Here is a 20,461-nt window from a genome sequence, read left to right as displayed (position 1 = left end):
TGTCTGTGACTGTGAGTGTCTGCTTATCTCGTACGTCCTGTTGGCAAATTCGACTTCCTGCGTCTGCATTTTATATGCAAAATGCACATATCGGGTCCCAGCAAAACATAGAGTCACTTCTAGATATCGGCAGTTAAGTCATTTCTTACTGTTGTCGCTTTCATTTCCCACAGGCATGTCAGCAGATACCGACGGGACGGTTGAAAATAGCCTTCCATAATTGGATGTAGCCTGTGTATGAGTTGTTTATGCTTATCTGTGCCAGCTCGTCTCTGTCTGAGCCCCGTTCATATCTGCTGGGTTCATAAGGCTTGGCATTGGACATGCACGAGCCAGATGGGGGTGACCACCATGCAAGTCTTCTATACCTCCCAGTCTGTGTGTGTGTGTGTGTGTGTGTGTGTGTGTGTGTGTGCGTGTGCGTGCGTGCGCTCTCATATGATTTTTGTCCGCCTGTGGCTAACAGGAGCCAGATGTAGCTCTCTCCAGGGAGCTTATTGTCAAAATCTCCACCTATTTCTCTTTTACATTCTCTTTAATGAGATGCGTGCATATTGTACACATTTACATCCACGCAGTAATATCGTATTTGAGTCTGCAGCCAGCACAAAAGGCAATAAACTGCAAAAAGCTGGAGGTATGATAACTCTGTTTTCAGTACCTTGCCAAAGACAGAAAAGCCCCACGATAGAATCACATCAAGTTGAATGAAAAGGGTGTCATGTTGAAGACTCGCAGTTCTTTGGACACAGACCATAAGGAAATTCTGCGCATAGAATAACTTCTCTCCGATGATTCGTATTGTGATCGCACTGGATTCATCACTGCTTCCTTTGAACCAAAAGGGCATCGCAGGTTGTTAGTGGCAGAAAGAGAATGAGCAGGACTCAGGAGTGAAGCAAGAGTGTTAATTGAAAGCGAATGTGTCTGAGCTGGCTCCTGGTCAAAGATGGGCCCTGGTCCCATTTGGCTTCAACTTCAAAGGCTCGCCTGCCCTTCTCAAGCGCACCTGTAGCCGCTTAAAACCTGCCCTCATCACTCAGGGCGTGGAGGGACCGGTCCGGCATCATAGAGCCCACTTAGCCCCTTTTTGGAGGGGAGGACATGGGAGGGTTCACACTCACACGCAGGCAAGTGCGCGCACACCTTCAACCTGAAACACCAATTTCACTGCGGGGCCAATGACAATCACCTCGCTTGAAAACAGACACCTACATGTTCAAGCCAAAGCAAATAACCTTTACAGAAAGGTAAACTTTACTTTGTGGTGATAGAAATGATGTTCAATTATTCATGAAAAAATAAGCACATACATGCCCACATAAATGAATACAAAATAAATATAGAGCTAGGATGGGCTTCAGTAAGCGGCGTAATCAGTAATCCAACTGGTACAAGAGGTAGAAAGATAGGATGTCTGTATTCCTATGTGTGCCATATTTGGATGAGACAATCAGTCGTCAGAAATAATAACACTTCACTCTGTCGGCAAATATAATCCAAGTCAAAGTGATCATGGTGCGGACACCTTGAGCAATGGGTCCGTGAAGACACGTACGTTTGCAGCAGTTAACAGTAAAGGCTCATGTGTCAACTCTGAATGGGAATCAGGTTCGAATAAAAGAAGCATAATGTCAGTAGTTCTCTCTTTGACTAACATGCCGACTGCCAATACCCTGCGGCAACAGGAAAGCAATCAGAACAAACCAAGTTGCAGTCAGACCAACATGGAATAAAAAACGCATATGCCAGTGTAGAGTATCAGATCCAGATGGCATTTGTCACCATCATCAGCACGACTGACAGCCGTCCTATTTGCGGGGTTTTCGAGGTCCGCGAGGGGCTGATCCTTCTTGCAAGGGCCGGTGAACCCAAGTGGTTGTCATGCCTGTTATCCTTTGGCTTTGGTGGTGGAGCTTTCCTTCCTGTGTTCCTTCCGTGCTGGTGCTCTCACTCTGCAGCACACTCACGAATCTCTCCCGAGGCCTGCCCCCTCCCAGGTGTTCCGACTGAAGCCGAGGGAAGTGATTTGAATGATGTCTTTGTTTGTCCCCTTTGGGCAGGCTTTCCTTCCTCTCATTGGCTGTGCGGCAACCTTTTTGGGGGGGAGGCCTTAATTGGGCCTGCGAGTGCAGTGGTTTGCCCATCCTAGCTGCTGTGGAATGGTGACGCTGTTGATCTGACCTTGGTTCACCCAAGAGCTGATCTTGCTAAGACCAAGGTAGTAGTCATTGAATGGCCAGTACCTACTTCTCAATCGCAGATTTATTCAGAACTACTGTCAACAAGCAATGCTATTAACCAAATTAACCTCAACCGAGACCAAATTTCAGTGGACATCAGAAGTCGTAACCCTATTCAATAACCTTTTAAAGATCATTCTCTAATCCACCAATCTCGCATCACCCTAATCTCGATCTTTTTGTTTTAGAGGCGGACGCTTCAGATTGGTAGCTGTGTTGTTCCAGCGCTCCCCAGTCAACCAGAGACTTCACCCCTGCGCTTTTTTTTCACGTCGCCTCACGCCAGCAGAATCAAATTATGATCTAGGGAACAGAGAATTATCGGCATTGGTATTTGCATTACAGGAATGTAGACATTGGTTTGAGGGTACTAAGGAACCATTCGATGTTTACATTGATCATAAGAATTTGGCCTACATCCATTCAGCGAAATTTCTAAATTCACGCCAAACCCGATGTGTGCTTCTATTCACTAGGTACAATTTCACACTTGCAAACCGAAAAAGATCAAAGAATAACAAACCCGATGCTCTCTCACGTGTTCTGGGGGCGTTTATGTGGGAGATTGGCAACGCAAACTCGATTGGCTTGAGATTAGGTGGCTGACTTCAACAAGATCAAATTGTGAAGTAACTTTTTGGAGACCAGCAGAAATATCCTTTCTAAAATGGCAGTACATCCTGTTTGGTGGAAGCTCTTCAATTAAAGCCGGGGTTTCCAATTTGATTTCAAATGCATTCTTGTGGTGTAAATGCATTTACTCTGTCACTGTCCCAAAACATACTGTAACATACAACAAGCCTGACATCACTTGGTTGCACGATTACCAGCATTCTTGTCGCCTCTATGCACAGGATTCATTGCATCCTTCACACGGGGAGAAAAGCGCCTGGCCGACAGCATGGCCCAACACCTCCTCTGAGAGTCGGCCAATCATTCCAGAAGCTTCTGTACTTGCGGGGCCGCAGTGTGTCGGCAGATCTAAAGTTACTCAACAATAAATTATCACAGATCCATTGCTCTTTTTCATACACATAGACTCGCGCCTTGAGGCTCATCTGTCCCTGGAGGACAAAGTATTTTTAGGCATTGTGTTATATTGCGACCTATGCTACGGCAAATTCCGCTGATTCACTTCTACACTACCTCGCCACATTCTTTTTCACCTGGTGGCTTTTTAACACAGAATTGTTTCTGATTTATGATTGACACCAATAAGAAATCTTAAAGACTGGAAACACAGAAAAAAAATAATACTGAAATTCTTTTAACATGCCAGTGAGAAAAAAGAAATAAATCATTGGCTGGATGAAGAATGTGAAAAGCAGCTCACCATCACCCCAGAGACGCAGCTTTGTACTTAACCATTAAGGGGGACACGACTTTTGAATGTATAACATGTTGGATATATTTACAAAAGATGTATGGATAAATATTGATCAGTTTATAAGAAAGACCTGACTGCTAACGTGTGTATTATCTAAAGCGGTGGTTCTCAAACTTGACGACAAGTACCATCTCAAAAAATGCTCTCAAATCAGCGGAGGTGACGGGCGAACAGCAAACTTAAATTCAAGTGAACTATATTTAACAATTACTGTGCTGAATTGGAAGACGTATGAGCCACCGTAACATTATGGACAATTTGGATATTTAATTCAGGGATTCTTTGCCACACCTTTAGAGCAGGGGTCACCACCTCGAGAGCCCTGAAGCTGCCTCTTTTAGCTGTTTCCCTCCTCCTACACACCTGATTCAAAAAGGCTCAGGATCATTATCGTAGAGTTTCCTGATCAGCTGATCATTTGAATCGGCTGTGATGGAGGAGAGAGGGAGATAACCAAAACTGTGTGGATGGGGGTTCTCGAGGACCGGAGTTGGTGGCCCCTGCTCTAGAGGGAGCCCGCGTACCAATACCACACTTGATCTTCAAGAATCTACAAGTGTACTACTTGAGCATGACCACGCATCGGAAACATGTCCGACGATCTTGCAAGATGTAATTGAAAAATTATGTGCGGAAGTCTCCACTGCTTCACTGCAGTCTTGTAATTTCAGCTCTTTCGAGTGGATCGTGTTGCTCACTGCTGATTGTCACATATGGAACAGCAAATATACACAATGACAACAATTCATTCCGCGACGTTCTTCGCATAGTCACGTTTTGTTGCATGAACTGTCTCTACCTTTCTCCAGTGTTTGCTTGTGTGTTTGTGCTATTTGTGCGAAAGGAGCCACAGTAAATATGAACCAAGTGGCAACAATTCTCTGGCCACATCCTCCACATGTCTTTTGTTCAAACAAAACATCATTGGTGGCATCTCTGAAGTGGAATCCTGATTCACTTTCACAAAAAGATGTTGGACCAACGCAAAGCAGACACTTGATGAGGTGTCCCTGCAAAATGTCATGATCTAAACGGATTCCAACACATACAGTACGTAGCCCACCGCTTCGCTAAAGAAGGCCAGGATAGACTCCAGTCACCTACAACCTCTGGAGCCCTTCTTGTCTGTTCTTGAGTCTAGCCCTGCGAGTCGCCCAATAAACGTAACTGGCAGTCTTACTAATATGGCAGTATGAGCCATTGGAGACTGGCATGACCACTGGCTCAATCAGTACAGGACCCGGACCTGGCCTACGATTAACCATCCGCCCCAGCCTCATCATGCCGAGTGACCAAAATACATTGTCAGCTCATCCCGGGACTGCCTGACTGAGGACAGCCCTCCGTTAAATCCTCCCCATGGGGCACCTTACAGGGCCGTTAGTCTTGTACCTGATATTCTACTCAACATAACTTCACCCAATCTAATACGACTTAAGTGGTTAAATTGCATCAACGGCAACATCAGTGGCATTCATCCAAGACTGTCCAAGTCACTTCTCAGCATGTAAACACGGCCTGCATTCATGTTATTTTCCCCGGGATGCTTGCAAGATGGGCTGGCAAAATGTTGCCCCCAAAGTGACTGAAGGTGCACAATCGAGCCACATGCCTACCTGAAGCAGGTTTTGACAGCAGGCGGTCAAGCTCGAAAAACACACCAACATCACTGAAAGATGTTGATATAATTTACCCCAGCTTTTTCATGAAATCACAGTTGACAAGTGACTCATTCTAATAGTTTCACTTCTGGAAAGGATTTTCCTGATTGGTTTACTTGTTTGTGGGTCAGATCAGCCACCTGCAGGACTATTAATGCAATATAGCAAACGCGATTAACAAGTTCAAGTGGCAGTTCACCCCCAAGCATGTGGACTACCTACAGAAGTGAGCTAAGTTTTCTGTGTGTGTGTGTGTGTGGTTTTTTTTTAGTCTAAAGCTGTCTTAGCGATCTGTCTTGTACACATGTGGTTCCGATTTAAAAGATTGCACTGTTCCAATGGACTATGTGGCTCCAGTCTCTGGCCAAGACTTTTTGTAGTGTGCTCGACGTTACATGCTGCAGGCATCATTGTTAAAATAAAAAAGTGCCACAGCTAGAAACTCAGCCCCCCCCCCACCCCATAAATGACGATTCCATTCTTCAAGCTGATTGAACACGGCTTACGATTTGTTTCTTCATCATTTCAGAATGCGCAGCCCAGAATGATGTCAGCATGATGTCAAGATCATGAATCTGAGTTGGAGTACAGAAGTACTTTGGATCTGCACTAAAATACACATTAAGACCATCACACACACCTTCCGCACTTGAGTTTTATCAGATTCACTCATTCTTTCCCTATATATGAAGGGCCATGTTTTGACATGTGCCTTACATCGACATCCAGTATAATCAAAAATGAAAAAAAAAATCACCCCAGACGTAATGATTTATTTTATTTTTTCATTATTAGGGCATGAATACTTTGAGGACCATATTGGACCATCACATTGTTTCTTCTGTTATTCGTATTCTGGCAATTCATCCATCCATCCATTTTCTGATCCGCGGGGCGTGCTGGAGCCTATCCAGGCCTTCTTCGGGCAGTAGGCGGGGCAACACCCTGAACTGGTTTCCAGCCAATGCAGGGCACACGGAGACGAGCAACCATCCGCGCTCTCATTCACACCTAGGGACAATTTAGAGTGTTCAATCAGCCTGCCAGACATGTTTTTGGAATGTGGGAGGAAACTGGAGTACCCGGAGAAAACCCACACAAGCCCGGGGAGAACATGCAAACTCCACACAGGGACCGGAGCTGGAATTGAACCCAGCACCTCTGCACTGTGAGGCTGACGCGCTAACCACTGGCCCACCAGGCCAGGCGGCCTGGTGGGCCATCTGGCAATTCACTTTCATGGATTTGTTTTAACAATTATTATTCCAAGTTTGCCAACTGAAACCAGATTCTCATTTGCAATGCCTACCTGGTTGCAGAAAGCAGAGTAAAACGAAGGAATACGAAATAAAATCTAACAAACATATTTACATAAAGGGCGGCCCGGTAGTCCAGTGGTTAGCACGTCGGCTTCACAGTGCAGAGGTACCGGGTTCGATTCCAGCTCCGGCCTCCCTGTGTGGAGTTTGCATGTTCTCCCCGGGCCTGCGTGGGTTTTCCCCGGGTGCTCCGGTTTCCTCCCACATTCCAAAAACATGCGTGGCAGGCTGTTTGAACACTCTAAATTGTCCCTAGGTGTGAGTGTGAGCGCGGATGGTTGTTCGTCTCTGTGTGCCCTGCGATTGGCTGGCAACCGATTCAGGGTGTCCCCCGCCTACTGCCCGGAGACAGCTGGGATAGGCTCCAGCACCCCCCGCGACCCTCGTGAGGATCAAGCGGTACGGAAGATGAATGAATGGATATTTACATAATTCATGACATGACATCGCAGATGGTGAAAGTTCACGACAGGCTAGAAACAGGTGCAGGATTCAGGTGACTGAGGTGAGTTGTACTTCTTGGGGCAGAAAGGCGGAAAGAAGATCAACGAAAAGTAGGGTGGACTTTATGAAGGAGTCCATAAACCTGCTGGAGCGGAGAGTGCAGGTGGTGGTCTGCATGGAGAGCCGAGAACAAAGTTATGGCGGAGTCTTGGTAATCAGTGGTAACAAAGCTGATGACGGAACTTTTCAAGATCAGACAATTTGTATACTGCCATAAGGGGGGGGGACACTCATTTTCAATGACTTGAATTGTATTATTGTAATTAATTAATATAATACGTATCCTGTTTCGTATGATCATATTTAATGAATACCTATTAAAGCCCATTGTAATGGAAAATCAAATCTATTGCCTTGTTCTGGTTTATTTTACTGGGCCAAACCCATGCACACACACACACACACACACACACACACACACACACACACACACACACACACACACACACACACACACACACACACACACACACACACACATCCATCCCTCTTGAATATCTCCCTCCTCGTCAAAGCCCCCAAGCTAACCTCCAGTGGGCGTCAGCAGGCTACCCCCCACCCTTACCCCCCCCCCCCCTCAGCTCCGTCGGTGTGTCCGCCACTCTGATAAAGGTCCGAGCATCATTTCCAACACAGGGGCGACAGAACGAGTCCACGCTGCAATTGGGACCGTGGCAATGATGATTGCGTTTGCCTTTGAAAGGAGCCCAAACAAGGAGAGGCGTTAGGGCAGAGAAGTCAAGTGGCCGCACTTGTTACTGCTGCTGTTGCGCTCAGGTGAGGCCGAGGGCGCACGAGGACGCGCTCCTTTTCCTCCTCTTTTGTGCGCGCCATGGAGCCGCACGCTGGACAACCACGCGACACCTGATTTTGCTCCCTAATCGTCGAAAGCTCGCTCCGGCTTTATCTTGGGTCAAACGTGCTTGGGGGAAGAACTCCACCATGTTGGCTTTCAACGAGATTCTAAGCACACGGGCAGCCCGGAGTCAGTGTCGCGAAGGGTCCCGGGGAGTAGTCTCATCCAAGTCACGACAACATCGCAAAGCCGCTTCCAGCTGTGCGTGTGTTTTGCTGCTGCTGCTGCTGGTCACCCCACGAGTGGATTCTTCATGGTGGTGAGTCTATTTCCAATGAGCAGACCTCTTTGGCCAACAAAAAAAAGGGTGTATAAAATATTAGAAATAGCGTTTTAATGTTTTAGGTTACTGTACTTTGCAGTGTTGTACAATTGCTCCCTGAGTCACCTCAGAGGGTCCAAAATAGAAACACCTCTCAGAATGACACGCGACAAAATAAATTTATATATGTGCAGAGCATACATATCAGACATACATGTCAAGTCAAGTCAGCTTTTATTGTCAAATATGCTCCATGTGTAACATACAGCACAGATGAAATTACTTTCCTCTCTCACCCACAGTGCAACGTTGTAGTGTATTGATCACACACAGCTAAAATTTACATAAAATTACATAAGGCATAAATATATAAATATGTTAAATAAAAAGAAAATAAATAAAACAAATAGCAACAACAGACACTTATATCTTCAATATTTATTTCAGAAACGACAAAGGCACTCCCACTTTTAAAAACAGATTTTTTAAAATTTTAATTTTAAGTTTGTGATGAAAGTTAGTTTCAGTTCACTTTAATGTATGATGTGATGACAGTTTGTTATCATGCCAACAGCGAACATAATTTTTTATTCATTTGCACTTTTGCCAAAAGTGGGTCCGCCACAATAACAGAGCGATGAACTTAATTTTTTTTTTTTTGTGGCAGGTGACTCAAAACCTGTTGGACTCAGATGGAGGTGGCATCAGGCAAGGCATTTAAACCCAAAACGTATGGTTAAATACACTTCAGTGAAATTCCCCCAAACCAGATCATACTGAATATTGTCTGCAAGGGGTAAAAAAAAAAAAAGTGCTACTTAGTATGGTTGTCGACATTCTCATATTCGAAACAAGTCCACGTGAGCTTGGGAAAGAGGAAAAAAAAACAATCCCATGTAGCCCAGTCAGGTGAGGAGGGAGGTTTCTCCAGCATAGTCATGTTCTTCTTTGCCAGGAACCGTCCCATGCTCAGGGTGTTGTGAGCAGACATGAGTTGTCTGTGCTGACACAAATCCACTCAAACTTAGTTTGGGTAGGTTGGATTTGAAATATATTTTTTGTGACACTAGTCGTGGACCTTTGATGACAAATCTTAATGCGGTTATGAAAATCAACTGTGCAGATGATGTCGTATAACTTGGCTGCAACCAGCAGAGACACTTTTGATGCAGTCTCAGCGATTTCTTAGCCTAAACAGCAACACAGAATTTGCACTGCATCCATGCGTTGTTTTCAATTCAGGTCATGACACCATTGGCATGGAAACAGGAATTCATAAGATTCCGAGAGAAATTCTTTCATCCTGTAAGCGGAAGAGAGACAACACTTCTGACTCGTGCTGATCTGTACTGTTCAATATTTGGGATTTATCATATTGTTACGCTGACTGAGCGCGGGTGGCGAAAGTAATTACGAGCTGCACTTACAGTATTTGAAAAAAAAAACCATGGTAAAAACCAAAGTCGCCTACTGAAAAGTTCATGTTGGCCGTCAGTGACATACAGTACCCGATTCATTTATATGGCACAATGGAAAAACAAACACTCTGTACACAATACAGTTTTGCACTTCTATGATCGAACTGTCCTTAGTGCTCATCATAAGATAAAAAAAAGATCATGTTGCATGTCGTATATTGTTGTTTTTGAATTAGCTAGCATTGGCTCATCTGTTATCAAATCTTGTCCCCATATCTTTGCTAGCATGAACTGAAGTGACTGACAAATTCACTAACTGTGGTTCCTGACAAAATACGCAGCGTGTATGTGCACCTTAACTCATTTGTGCCAGTAGCCGCGCAAAACACGAAACGTGCCTTCCGCCACACGAGTCAGGATGTCTTGAGAACATCAGATGGCAGCGGGCGGCAGCCCGCCATCTTCTTGGCCACTCACCATGGCGTCTTGGTCCCATCATTCAGCATGTGGCAACACAAGCAAACTGTTTAGGTGTGCCGATGATGATTTACAAGCCAATAAAGGCAAGTCCTCTTGATGTCAGGAGAGAAAGAAGAGAAATTAAGGATGAGTTGCTGCTTGTCTTGTCCTGGCCTTTGATGAGCACTCTCTTGGTCTTCCCCTCATCTAATTCCTCTCTTGGGGGGTCGAGAACCGCTGGTCTCTATCCTCTCTCTCGTAAAAGCACCACAGAGCTCCGCACCTCTTGACACCTCCTCAATGACCCACCCAAGCGCTGGCTGCTCCTACGCCCGCACATGCGTGCGCACACACACACACACACACACACACACACACACACACACACACACACACACACACACACACACACACACACACACACACACACACACACACACACACACACACACACTCACTCACTATCACGCGCACACCCACACGCACACAGACATATCAATTTCAGACATTATTGTGGAAAAACTTGGCTGCAGTGTTTCATGTCTGTTTTATGAAGGTTGTGTGCAGGATTGGACAGAGAGCGTGGGAGAGAAGTGGGTGAAAAGAAAATGAGAGCTAAAGGGGGTCTCCGATGGACAGGGCAGATGGTGGCCCCTTGGCCTGATTTGTGACGCCGTGATTTTGACCGTCTCATTGGGAAACATTGAAAGACACATCCAGGTGCAGAGAGGTTAAGTGTCTATTTATTTGCACGGATGAGTAAATGGTTTTGTCCTCCCTCCAAGACACAAACCTTAAACTGTTCAGTGATGGAGACTTTGGGAGTCCAAGAAGAATGTTTTTGCCTTTCTCCGCTGCATGCTATCTGCTGGGCCGCCTAGAACATGGATGCTCTGCTGCTGCTTGATATGTGTATTGTACACCACGCAGAGATGCAGACACGCAAGCAGGCAGGGAATATGGTCTGAGTGGAACAGGTGCGAAAACACAACCTCTTGAGCAGGGGTAGGTGGGGTATGCTCAAGGACACCTCGGCAAGAGTTCGGAAGCTGACTAGCATCTCGCCAACCACCACAGTGGTGCTTTGACAAAAAAGGGACCCGACGTTCAAGCTTTTCAATATACAAGCGCTCAGGGCACTGGAGGCAGTTACCCCCAAGATGGATGGATTGCTCCTGCAGATACCAGGAACAACGTCTGACATCTCCGTGCAGAAGAGTGCTATGCTGAGAATAGCTAAGATCATGCGCCGCAGAACCCTCAAGATCCCAGGGCTCTGGTAGAGGACCTGAACTTGAAGGAGATACTGCTCTATCTATCTATCTATCTATCTATCTATCTATCTATCTATCTATCTATCTATCTATCTATCTATCTATCTATCTATCTATCTATCTATCTAAAGGGGCGGCACGATGGTGGACTAATGAGCACATCTGCCTCACAGTGCACAGGTCGATGGTTCGCATCCGGCCTCCAGGCTTCCTGTGTGGAGTTGGCATGTTCTCCCTGTGCCTGCGTGGGTTTTCTCCGGCTACTCGGGTTTCCTCTTACATTCCAAAAACATGCATGGCAGGTTAATTAATGGAAAACTAAATTGTGAATGTGAATGTAAATGGTTTTGTGTATGTGTATGTTCGTAGTGCTCCTAGATACTGTTCTCTGACTGGATGGCGATGGGGATTTAACGTTGCATCTGATTGATCGGTCAGATAAAAGATCCAATTACATATGAGACTTTTTTGCGATATGCATATTGCACAAGCCGATATCGCGCAGATGCTATTTTTTCAATATACTGTGTAGTCCAAGGAGATATATCATTTTAATATACCCCCCGCCCCTTTTTTCCAGTTTTCACCTCCCATCCATCCATTTTCCATTCCGCTCTATCCACACAGGTGTCACGGGGGGGGGGGGGGGGGGTTCTGCAGCCTATCCCAGCTGTCTTCGGGCAGTAGGCGGGGGACACCTTGAACCGGTTGCCTGCCAATCGCAGCAGTTTTCAGTTTTTATTTCTTAATTCCACCAAGCTAATCATACCAGAGCTACACAATGGCATCTTATTAAAACAATACAATTGCCTGTTTTAGAAAAATACATCCAATTCATATTTAACACAATTGAGTTGAATTGCCCATTGTAAAAATCATGACTTGCAGAATAGGAGCCTGCTATCCTAACTGGCACAATTCTCTCAGGCAGCCGTCTTCTGTCCATTCTTTTGCACCACAGATGCTTTGGCATCAGGACGTATTTTGACAGACCACCGAAGCCATTGTGCAGCAACAGAGATAACCGTCCCTCCTGTAGCTCGACTGCATGCGTTCGGCCGCTGTCTTACGCAAATGTGACATGAGCCTAGTCAAGCCATCTGCCACAACGGTTGTGAATATGCTTCCGTGCAACAAGGTCAACTTCAAAATAAAAGCAAAAAAAGCCCTACTGTAAATGGGTAGCAATTCTTCAGCTACTGCCGTGTAAACCGCTGCTGGCCACTCACTGGTTTGGCAGATTTGTCACTGTTGACAAAAATCAACACACATATTCTATGCCAGGCCTCGATCTCAGGAAATAAAATCAAGGAGCCCCTTTTTGTGCTTCATTGTTGTAGTTTGTTCATGTGTCTTGTTCTAATTGCGGTGACTGCACTGAGCCTCAGCTGCGGCCATCTAATGTGTCTGGCTAGATTTAGGACAAGGGGAACATTTGATTTCAATTTGTGACTCCTGATTGCAGGTACATAGGTGCACTGGGTGCCCGTGTGATCTGTGACAACATCCCAGCCTTGGTGAATAAGCAGCGGCAACTGTGCCAGCGCCACCCAGACATCATGCAGGCCATCGGCGAGGGTACAAAGGAGTGGATCCGAGAGTGCCAGCATCAGTTCAGACACCATCGCTGGAACTGTAGCACACTGGAACGCGATCCCACTGTGTTTGGCCGCGTCTTGCTGAGAAGTAAGTCCACATCCATCAACGCGTCGAGTACGCCTTCTGATCATTGGATTTAACTTGGGCCCTTTCAAAGGTATAATTGGGCCAGCGTCCTATTTAAGCCTGTCGTTAAAAAAAAAAAAAAAGATAAAGCTGCCCCAGAATTTCTAGGCTCCTTGTCCCTGTGCGGGGCAGTTGGCAACGGACCTCGGACGGTATAGCAGGCCTTCCGTTTTGTGATTTGCCCAGAAAATAGATCCTGCTTTGAGAAACTTGAAAGTGATGCTGTGAATTGTTCTACGTGCTGGAGCAGTGTAATGGCCATAAAGCTTCTCCAACTGCTGCACTGCAGCTGAGGACAGCATTCTCAACATTGCACAAAAAGCAAAAGGACACCTTTCCACAAAACTGTGGAGGATGGTCATTGCGTCAAGCAGAACCCATACTTTGCGGTGCAGTTCTGGATAATGTTTTGAAACATAAATTACTGTAGCTGGGGCTGAAAAAGACAATCATTAATGGAATGATGGTAACTTTCCCCCACTAGTCAATGAAGTAAATTTGGTTCAATGAACGATGAGGGTGAGTACTTTGGTGTAGATCCAACTCGTTTGATTTAGTCTTGGTAGACGTTTGCATGACCTGAAATCCACTCAAAGCATGCTTGTTGGCGACAGAACATTTTCTGCATTCAATACAGAAATACAACCAGTGTGTGGTGGAGAGGGATAAACATTATTGAAGATGTAAATATTTAGAGAGAGATATTGATTATCAGACAAACAGCGTTCGTTTGAATGATGAACAGCAACGCCCACACAAAGACCCCCACACGCTACCCACTGCCCTCATGCAACCTGCCCCCCTTCCTCGCTGATGAAGCAAGACATTCCGGTCAATGCGGAGTCAACAGGTTGGATAACAGAGCGAGGCTTCGTGGCTCTTATTCCTTCCTTTCATTTATTATCAACAATGTAAAAAGGACATACTGCAGAACCACAATTTGTAAACAAAAAGATTTGTAGGGTTGTCTTCGCCTTGTGTCATCTCAGTCTGACTCTAGACATCCTTGGTGGGTTGGCAAAGCTGAGACTGCAAAACCAAGACACAGTCAACCATCTGGGGAGCATTAACACACTCATTGCATCATGGCTAACCGTCTTTTCTTTTGTTTTGTCCGCAATGCCTTGAATTCGACATGGATGTCAAGTGCAGGCATCTTTTTTCTTTTTCCATGACATTGCTCCAGTGACATGTGGATCAGGGTAGGCAAGTGAGGCAGTGCCAATCCCTGCTGTCCCTTCCCCTGTATCTTAAGAGTAAGAAAAAGAAGAAAATAACTTATGATGATTTTCAATTAGGTTCCATTTTGGTTCTATTTTCCATGCTTTTCTTTTTCCATCCTATAATTATCAAGAATTTCATCATGAAAATATAATGTATTTCTTCAAATACATGGGCAGGAATGAAGGGAAGCATTGCGCATTCTGTGCCTCCAGCGACCACGCACACATTCGTTGACGGCTGCGAGCACTCACACAAGAGACATTGCTGTTTGTCTTTGTACCGCGAACAAATGTGTTTTATGACACACGCGCAGCACATGCTGACATTCAACGAACGGTCTACTTTATTACATGAACATGTGTGACATTTCCAATTGGCCAGAAAACCAAATGAAAGTGCACAGTGTTGACAAGGAAGTACATTCCTTCTACCAGCTTGTGGCAGGGTTGCATCCCCATTGGCGCAATGCATAAAAGAACCCCGTAGACATAAATAATCACTTAAGCAAGCCTGGGCTGGTCATCGACATGCGCACTTGGTCACCATCTAAAAGAAGGAGTCCCCGTCGATATCTTCCATTCATGTCTTCTGAGGATAATTTATTGAAACATACAGTATATTTCACTGAAGGCCAAAGTTGAAATCGAGGCTAATTTCTTGTATTTTTGGTAGGTATTTTTATTGCCGACTCCAGAGGAAGCCCGCCTCACCACATGCCACTGCGTTGCATATCTGTCATAGCGTCTCAAAACTGAAAAAGGTGATAATGAAATTTGTACATGAGCCATTAGGATTATTTCCATCAGGCTCTTTTAACAGAGGTATTGCATTTATTGGTCTTTTACCAAAACTTCCAGGTGACTGACTGAGAATATTCTTCACTGACTGTCCTTGCCTTCATGGCCCAAAAATGATGGTTTTAGAGATTAACGATTTATTTGATTTACAGAATAAGAAAAGTTTATGAGGGCAGGAGCCAGATGTGAGAAGTTTTTGCCTTCAATCAGCCGCACCTGCCCTGGCTCTGGGCAGGAAATATTACTTGTTGGGGTGGAGACATTACACTCCAGGCCTGTAGATGGGGCAAAAACCACTCACACACAAAGGGTTGACATTGACTCCAACACACCAGCCCCTAATTGTAGGCACTATGAAAATAATACAATTACAAAAACAGGTATGGTCACATCATGAGGGATTTGTGAGTAGTCTAATGGGTCTTTTACACTCTCTCTATCTTTGTTCCAGGCAGCCGAGAAGCAGCATTTGTCTATGCCATCTCCTCTGCTGGGGTGGTGTATGCGCTTACTCGTGCCTGCAGCCAAGGTGATCTTAAGATGTGCAACTGTGACCCACAAAAACGTGGTCGGGACAAGGATGAGCGAGGAGACTTTGACTGGGGGGGATGTAGTGACCACATTAACTACGGGATCAGGTTTGCCAAAGCCTTCATAGACGCCAAAGAGAGGACGGTCCGTGATGCTCGGGCGCTTATGAACCTGCACAACAACCGCTGTGGAAGAACTGTGAGTGTGTGACCCGCCCTATGGCATATAAGTAAAGCCACCTCTTTTAAATATCTATCAATAGTCATCTTTACCTCTGCTAAGTGCGGAAACTGAGGACATTTTCGTAGTCTTACCTTTTACCTTCAATCGGTTATTATCTCCATTGTACAAGTGCTTACAACTTTGGAATTGTAAACTTTTCTATTTATGCCCAGGGTCTATGTGAATATGCTAACAATTTTAGCTCCTTCTCATAAAGCAGTGGTTTCAGTGGTACCTTGACACAGTTAATTTGTTGCATGTTCCATCGTTTGTTCCCTAAATTGGTGCACTTGAAAGTCAATGTATGTAAATTGCGTATGAAAATCCTTGACAATAAGTTGAGAGCCCCAGTCAGAAGTACTTTCATCATGTAATTGAGTCACACCCCTTTATTGAAGTCAACAAGAAAAAACATGAATGTACTGCACACCATTCTTTCTGCATTTAGGCAGTGAAGCGCTTCATGAAGCTGGAGTGCAAGTGTCACGGTGTTAGCGGCTCGTGCGCGCTGCGGACGTGCTGGATGGCCATGTCGGACTTCAGAAAGACCGGCGACTACCTGAGGAGGAAATACAACGGGGCCATCGAAGTGACCATGAACCAAGACGGGACGGGATTCACTGTAGCCAATAAAGCCTTTCGGCGGGCCACCAAAAATGACCTTGTCTACTTTGAAAACTCACCCAATTATTGTCTGCCGGATAAATCAACAGGTAATCCGCTTAATCCTGTTGATAGATGGGCCCTGTCTGTGTTATGTGTGTGTATATGAATGTCTTTGTTTGTGTGTGGATGTCAATCGTGGCAGTCAGATAACATAGTTGGCCTCCTGTCTGATGTCTGCGTCAGTGGAAGCTAATATCCTCGTAGCCTGGGGGACATGGTCATTCTATGACCAACCTGACCTCTGTCGGTCTTTGCCAACACAAACACACACCTACGCACACCCGCTGGTTAGAGCTTGTGTCTCCCCACCTCTACCTAATGCAGGCAACTGCTTACGATGGCCTCAGTTCAGAGGAGAAAATGCTTGAGCAATCTTGAGGGATCAACACCTCTCTCCATCTCCCCCAACTGCGCCATCTCTGTCGATTGGTCCATCATCCCCCTCTTTTCTCACCTTCCCAGTGGAATTCGCAGCCTCGGGACACAAACAGCTAATTGAAAAAAAGTCACTTCTTTTTGTTGGCCACAGTCTCTCTTGCTCTCTGTCTGTCTGAACTAAGCGTAGCTGGAGGGCAGAGTGGGCCTCAGAGTGTGAGAGCCTGTCTGTCTGTCACGCTCCACTGTCCATTAACCGTCTCACACACACACACACACACACACACACACACACACACACACACACACACACACACACACACACACACACACAATGCGGCTTCAAAGGGAGCAGTGGCTTGGGAAAGGCAGTGTAACTATAGGCTACTCTACCAACAGTGCATAGCTGTCTATGTGTCTCTGTTGTTCTATGGGCAGCTTGTTGTGATAGGTAGCAATTCAAACACAGAGCTTCTCAAATCAAACAGCGGCACTAATCTCCCTCTGGATGACATTCACACACCTCACACACAAACGCACGCTCACACCACGACAATGCATTACGCAGTTTGTGCATTCAGGTCTTTGATACTGCAGTTACAATATCATCCATCCATTTTGCCTACCGCTTGTCCACATCCAAAACTGTGGCAAACATATCACGCGAGGAACTGATGACCCGGATATAGTTTCTTAGTTTTTACTGAAACTCTTGTATGCTCTCCAGGTTCCATTGGCACTGCTGGGCGCTTGTGCAATAAGACATCACACAGCCCAGAGGGATGTGAGGTCATGTGTTGTGGGCGGGGCTACGACACCACCAGAGTTGAACAATTCACCCAGTGCGAGTGCAAATTCGAATGGTGCTGTGCTGTGGAGTGCAAGGTCTGCAAGGAAACTGTGGATGTACACACATGCAAGGCACCCAAGCAAGCAGAATGGTTGGACAAGACCTGATCACAAAAGCCCATGCCACCATCCTGGGATGGATCCCCACCCCTTCCCCTTTGCAGGCCATCCTGCAGAAAATGACATTCTGGGAAAGTGTGTCTGAATGTGTTCTGCATCTCCGCCACCACCCCCTGTCCGCTTCTCAGTTCGTCATTGCATGGCTTATGTACCTGTTTGTGTCAAAGCGGTAACATTCAATGCCGGTCAATATAAATGACCCTCCATTAGTCTCTGCTTGTGAACCAGTGGGGTCAGAGGATGAACTGTGACAAAGAACAACCGAAGGATTCAGATGGATATGTATCAACGTTTCAGTCCTTCGGAACTTTGTTCTCGTAACCGGTTGTGGGTTTAGAATGGTTTGCTGCTTCTAGAATGCCTTAAATACACATTCTTATATGAAGTGAGCCCTCAAACCAGTATTATAACAAAAACGTCATATACTCACATATTTTCCATTGCTTTTATGGATTTTTTTTTTTAACCCCAGCAACTGTTTTTGTCACACTGTGTGCACTTTGACCAGTGGATATAGAAGCTAAAGAAATCTTTGGCAATAGACTAAAGGAGAACATGGAGATGGCGCTTTTTTTCAATAAATGGACAATAAATGGAGTCATTAAAATGTTGGACGCGATACTTTAGGGGATTTTTTTTAATCATTCATTTAAATATTACGAATGGTCGATTCATTCCTCATCATTGGATGCAATGCACTACAATGACTAACACAGGAAGAGTACAAAGAAGGTTGGTCGGTTTGTCACACTAAAGCCACAAATTCCAATCAGATTTGTCAATGTTGTTCTTGAGCTTACTTGTTTAGCTTTGTCTCCTATAGGGGCTTGCTCAAACACAGATCTTCATATGAAATACAGTATATGCTATGATAGTCAGACACTATAATTCCGTTTCTTTTTTTCATTTAGAGATAAGAAAAGAGAGCTGAAAGTTTACAGAGCACAACTAATACGAGAAGCGGGGCTGGGGGTGGGGGGTTGATCAGCATATACGGTGGGTGGGCTTTTTCCATTACGAGGTTACATAAAGTTTGGTAGAATAGAATGTACATCGATCCCAACGCAAGTGGTCAAAACGGTTACATTAAAATGCAAACATGCCACAGACAGTTAAAAGTAGTCAATACCAAGACCAGATTTTGCAAAAGCAAAATGTTTGGAGACACATCAAAATGTGAGCAAAATTACATGATGTGTCTTTCCAGGTCTTAAATACAATCTCAACACTTTGTTGTGGAACATTGTCACATATGTGATCCAAAATCTTGCGTGGCGTCATTGAGGTCAGATGTGAACGTGGAGGAGTCTGTCAGTCCCGCGCTTCATGTTCGGATTCATCTCGGAGAGTCGTGAGCAAAGTCTACCAACTTTATTCCAGTGCGCCACTAGCTAACAGCTCTACTCGCACCAAAACAAGCGACAAGGATATCCTTCTTCATTGATAAAGATATCCAGCCATATAGAAAACAAGGGTTTCACATATCTCTTCCGCGTGGAGCTTAGGTACAAAACACCAAATATCTGGGGCACATTTTTATCTTTTTCCATTTTCAATCTCTCACCGGAACCAAATGATTTTATTTTCATGACTATTATTACTGTTATTACTACGATAGTGAAGTGGTGTTTGTTTACAGCAATACCAATATCAATTTGTGAGCAGTTGTAAAAGGCACCACCTTTCTTAAAGAACATTGCACTATGCCTGATTTACTGTCAAATGTGAGCCAGGTGTTTACAAAAGTACTGTTGAATTGAAAAAATACTTCACTTTAAAGAAGTTATTTTGTGGTGAATAAATAATCAAACTCTTTGGATTGTTGAGCATAGTTTCTTTGCATCATAGTATCAAATCGAATTAGATCGGATCACGGATTGGATCAAATTGTGCTGAATGGCACTGCGTCGTGATGAGGAGCTGCATTTTTGTATTGTAGCGCCATCGGTAGTTGTATGTATCCAGATGTACTGGATCGTCTGTAGTGTATCGAGATACGTATGGTGTCAGCCACAGACCAGAGACTCACTATCCTCGTGGTAACGCTTTTAAGAATGCACATTTGGTGGAGCAACACATGTAGAAAAACAATCCGACAATACTTGCATGCATATTATACTGTGGGAACAATGACAAAAAGAGTAGATTACTGAGTCACCGACAGTGGTTGAGTGAAACTATTTGTCAGCATGACTGTATGAATGCTGCCATTCGGTGCACATAATCAGAGTCATGGAGGATCCATTTTCGTGTAGACTGGCCTTGAGATTGAATACAAAATCTAACATCATCAAAGAATAAGTCTTTGGACCGACCTCGGGTAAAACAGCTCACACGAAGTAGTGCAACATCCATTCCAGTAAACAAATGTTTATGCTGTGTCAGTTGGAGTGGGGTGTGTCACCTTAGTCAAAGGGAGGGAAGTATGAAGGACCCAACCTAAACCCCTGCAGATCCTCAGCAGCGCCATCGTCACAGCTATCTTGATGTAGTCCGCGACTTCAATAGGGGTCCCCATGATGACTCCTTTGAGTTTGGCAAAGAGAAAATAAAGCATACAGCCAAGTTT

The 20,461-nt window shown here is 45.0% G+C and overlaps 1 protein-coding gene across 1 annotated transcript; it reads left to right on the top strand.

The window, feature by feature from the left end:
* The first annotated feature begins 7,803 nt into the window (after positions 1 to 7,803).
* Positions 7,804 to 18,503, top strand: LOC147211129 (protein Wnt-2b-A-like). The gene is made up of 5 exons (XM_086122312.1): positions 7,804 to 8,229; positions 12,849 to 13,069; positions 15,581 to 15,858; positions 16,331 to 16,595; positions 17,651 to 18,503. Exons 1-5 carry the CDS (start codon positions 8,057 to 8,059, stop codon positions 17,878 to 17,880), a joined length of 1,167 nt encoding a protein of 388 aa, XP_085978438.1. The 5' UTR covers positions 7,804 to 8,056; the 3' UTR covers positions 17,881 to 18,503.
* Positions 18,504 to 20,461: the final 1,958 nt, after the last annotated feature.

Source organism: Hippocampus guttulatus, chromosome 1, assembly GCF_054856545.1.
Source record: "Hippocampus guttulatus isolate MCC_2025c chromosome 1, RoL_Hgut_1.0, whole genome shotgun sequence".
In the NCBI taxonomy this organism is placed as follows: Eukaryota; Metazoa; Chordata; class Actinopteri; order Syngnathiformes; family Syngnathidae; genus Hippocampus; species Hippocampus guttulatus.
Note: the sequence above shows the minus strand (reverse complement) of the source record. Positions and strands in the feature narration are given on the sequence as shown.

Excerpts from the sequence above, each read along its gene's own strand:
- LOC147211129 (XM_086122312.1), top strand. The coding sequence starts at position 8,057 with ATGTTGGCTTTCAACGAGATTCTAAGCACACGGGCAGCCCGGAGTCAG. Across the intron at positions 15,859-16,330 it reads ACAACCGCTGTGGAAGAACT|GCAGTGAAGCGCTTCATGAA; the intron begins GTGAGTGTGTGA and ends TTCTGCATTTAG. Across the intron at positions 16,596-17,650 it reads TCTGCCGGATAAATCAACAG|GTTCCATTGGCACTGCTGGG; the intron begins GTAATCCGCTTA and ends TATGCTCTCCAG.